Source organism: Dipodomys spectabilis, unplaced genomic scaffold (assembly GCF_019054845.1).
Source record: "Dipodomys spectabilis isolate Male_0828 unplaced genomic scaffold, ASM1905484v1 ptg000102l, whole genome shotgun sequence".
NCBI classification, from domain to species: Eukaryota; Metazoa; Chordata; class Mammalia; order Rodentia; family Heteromyidae; genus Dipodomys; species Dipodomys spectabilis.
Window position 1 is genome coordinate 4794829 of NW_024870779.1, and position 3221 is coordinate 4798049.

The window sequence follows — 3221 nt, forward strand, 5'->3', positions numbered from 1 at the left end:
CACACAGGCTGGTCAGGATATAGAGCATCAGGAAACCAGAGAAGGTCCTTGCCCTAGAGTCCTATGTACACGGCTGGGTGTATACATAGACATTGGGGATGGGGAAAGTTCATGCTAAATAACAAAGTTAAGAGGTATGGAGCTGGTCACCAGTGGCTCACTCCTATAATCCTAGCTACTCAGGAAACTGAGGATTGCAGTTCAAAGCCAGCCTGGGTAGGAAAGTCCCTGAGACTCTTTATCTCCAATAAACCACTAGAAAACCAGAAGTGCCTCTGTGGCTCAAGCGGTAGAACATTCACCTTGAGCCTAAGAGCATAAGGACAGCACCCAGGCCCAGAGTTCAAGCCCCACGACCAACCAAAAAAAAAAGGAAAGGGGTAATGGAAACATTACCCCTAGGCTAGGGGCTCACAGCTATAATGTTAGCTGCTTAGGAGGCTGAAATGTGAGGATTATGGTTCAAAACCAGCTTGCTAATCTGATTTTTATCTCCAATTAATCACCAGAAAGAAGTGGAGGTTCAGCTCAAATGGTAAAGTGCCAGTCTCCAGTAAAAAAAAGCCAAGTGTTTTCTAGCCCTCAATTCAAGACCCATTGCTGCCATAAAACCCCACAAAGTAGGTGCTGGTGTCTTATGCTTATAATCCTAGCTATGGGAAGCTGAGATCTGAGGATGCTTGCTTGAAGATAGCTGAGAGAGAAGAGTCCATGAGTTTATCTGTGTCCTTCCTTTTATGAAAATATGCCTCTAGGGAGGCTGAGATCTGAGGATTGTGGTTCAAAGACAGCATGGGCAGGAAAGTCTGTAAGACTCTTACATCCAATAAACAATCAGAAAACCAGAAGTGGCACTGTGGCTCAAAGTGGTAGAGCACTAGCCTTGAGAGGAAAAAGCTCTGAGACATCACCCAGACTTTGAGTTGAAGCCCCATGACAGCCAAACAACAATAACATTAACAAAACCCAAATGGTAAGAGGGAACAGCTTATACTAAGCAAAAGGAAAGAAATGTACATATCACCCAATGGGGAAGAAATAGTTGTATTGTCAAAAGCTTATAGAATTCACAAACTTTATAGACCATGATAATGACAATTTGCCTTGTGAAGGTTAAAGTGTGACTTTAAGTATCACTATCCCACAATACTGTGAAATGTGTGAAATTTATGTAACCACTTAATCTCAATAAAAATTATTGAAAACCCAAATGGTGCCTCAAAAGGTAAAAATTATGCTAATCCCTGTAAGCTAATAGGAGCATACGTGCTTAGTTTAAGTTGTTTACGCTATTGAATGGTTTTTAATTGGTTTGTAAGTGGTATTCACATTAGTGATAATCTAAGATTTATTTTCATTTCTTTTTTTGGGGAAGGAGGGAGGGTTGATTGTAGGGCTTGAACTCAGTGCCTGGGGGGCTGTCACTGAGCTTTTCTGCTCAAGGCTAGCTCTCTACCACTTTGGGCCACAGTGCCACTTCTGGCTTTCTGATTGTTAATTGGAGCTAAGAGTCTCATCAACTTTGTTGCCTGGGCTGGCTTCAAACTGTGATCCTTAGATCTCGGCCTCCTGAGTAGCTAGAATTACAGGGTGAGCCACTAGTGCCTAGTTTATAATCTGAGATTTCTTGAGAGGTGGTGTTTTCTTGGAAGTTGGGTGGAATTACAGGAAAAATGAGTAGGGAAGACAAGCTTGTCAAAACACAGAGGCATTATACATGACAGAGCTTATTTATTACATATCATTATTCAATAATAAGTTTTTAGATGAGAACACATCCTTATATTTAAGAGACATCCCTCAGACACATGCCTAGAAGCCCTGAGGGGCTGGCCACAAATTCCAACCTGCACCATACCTTCCTTGTCTTTCTTAGCCTCCCAGGGAAGTTAGTCTTTATGACAAAATTAACTCCAGGGAACCCTAGGAGCATCAAGCCCTATTCTTAAGGAAGCCTGAGAGAAGGGATCACTCATCATGGTTGCTAAGACAGCAGGAGCACAGTGTCAGGACAAGCAATGAAAGAAAAGGCCAAGTCCTCCTTGGTGAGGGGCTGGCTCCGGACATGCTGCAGCATTTCCAAACCTGAGAAGGAGAAGGCATGATCAAATAGAGCCATGAACATAGCCAAAATGCCTGTGGGGACATGGAGGTGTGGGGTAGACTCACCCAGCCCATCCCTCCCAGGGGACCCTTGAGCACCCCCTACTCCATGGTCACAAAATGGTCAGTTTTGGGTTCCTGCCACTCCGGTGGGTTCTGGGTAACATCTGGATGTCCAACCATGTGAGTGATTCTTCAAGAATTTAAGCTGCCATGCAGGAGCCCCAGGCCTGTCAGCAAGCCTTCACCCTCAGTTCAGTCAGACACCTACCTTGGGCTTGACAATGAGCATCCTGGTGCCCCAAATACTGAACCATGTTCCTGAGCCACTGCCTGGCCTTTGGTGGACCCACCACAGTGACTTGAGTGTGGCCTGTGGCTGTGAACCAGGGCTCCAGCTGAATGAGGGTGTGGCTGTGTTTCTCAATGCAGGGAAGGAATGCGTCCCCTTGGCCTGGGAGCAGTAGAGAGAGAACGTGAGAACCAGCAGCTTACATGGCACTTGGTGGCTCTGAGGGTCAGGGCCTGGCCCAGACTCAGGGGGAGCGCAGGGAAAGATTGGAAAGTGTGAAGAGGGCAGGAGTTGGGCACAAGCGCCACTTACCGAATATGTCTTTCTCCTGTTCTTCTGTCAGGTAAAAAACCAATGGAGCATCGAAGTTTTCAGGCCAGGTCCACCAGGCTCCCATGCTGTGAGCTCAGCTCTATGTTGTCTTCTCCCCTAGCTTTACTCAGAACAGAGCAAGTCCAAGCAGCTGCTTGCAAGGATGAAGGTCTAAGCTCTAAGTTTTATGTCTTCACTCAGACAAGCCTCCCTTCCCCACCTTGTCCCACCCTCGAGATGTGAACCAACCCAAAGCCCTTCTAAGAAAATCCACCCCTCTCTAAATCCCACCTCTGAACCCTCCACATAATCCTTTCATGTGAAGCGAGATAACACAATTCTTGTTTGCCTTTCTGAGACCTGGAATCCAAACCGACCTTGACTCTAATTTCACATAATGTCAGTGCAGATCTTCTGAGCTTGTGCTGGAGCCAGAAGGCTCTGGAATGGGCTCCCAGGGTTTTGGTGGCTTCAAGCAACAGAGCAAAGCTGGGTTCTTAGTGTGGGACATTAT

The 3221-nt window shown here is 46.0% G+C and overlaps 1 protein-coding gene across 1 annotated transcript; it reads right to left on the reverse strand.

The window, feature by feature from the left end:
- Window positions 1-1984: 1984 nt before the first annotated feature.
- Window positions 1985-2792, reverse strand: LOC122113964 (KH homology domain-containing protein 1-like). The gene is made up of 3 exons (XM_042687110.1): window positions 2708-2792; window positions 2375-2557; window positions 1985-2085 (listed from the first exon to the last, which is right to left on the reverse strand). Exons 1-3 carry the CDS (start codon window positions 2790-2792, stop codon window positions 1985-1987), a joined length of 369 nt encoding a protein of 122 aa, XP_042543044.1.
- Between the last annotated feature and the right edge of the window lie 429 nt (window positions 2793-3221).

Bases quoted from the DNA above. Each gene is read 5' to 3' on its own strand.
- LOC122113964 (XM_042687110.1), bottom strand. From the start codon at position 2,792: ATGGGAGCCTGGTGGACCTGGCCTGAAAACTTCGATGCTCCATTGGTT. The intron at 2,558-2,707 runs GTAAGTGGCGCT...TACTGCTCCCAG, and splicing joins ACAGGAGAAAGACATATTCG to GCCAAGGGGACGCATTCCTT. The intron at 2,086-2,374 runs GTAGGTGTCTGA...TCTCCTTCTCAG, and splicing joins TGCTCATTGTCAAGCCCAAG to GTTTGGAAATGCTGCAGCAT.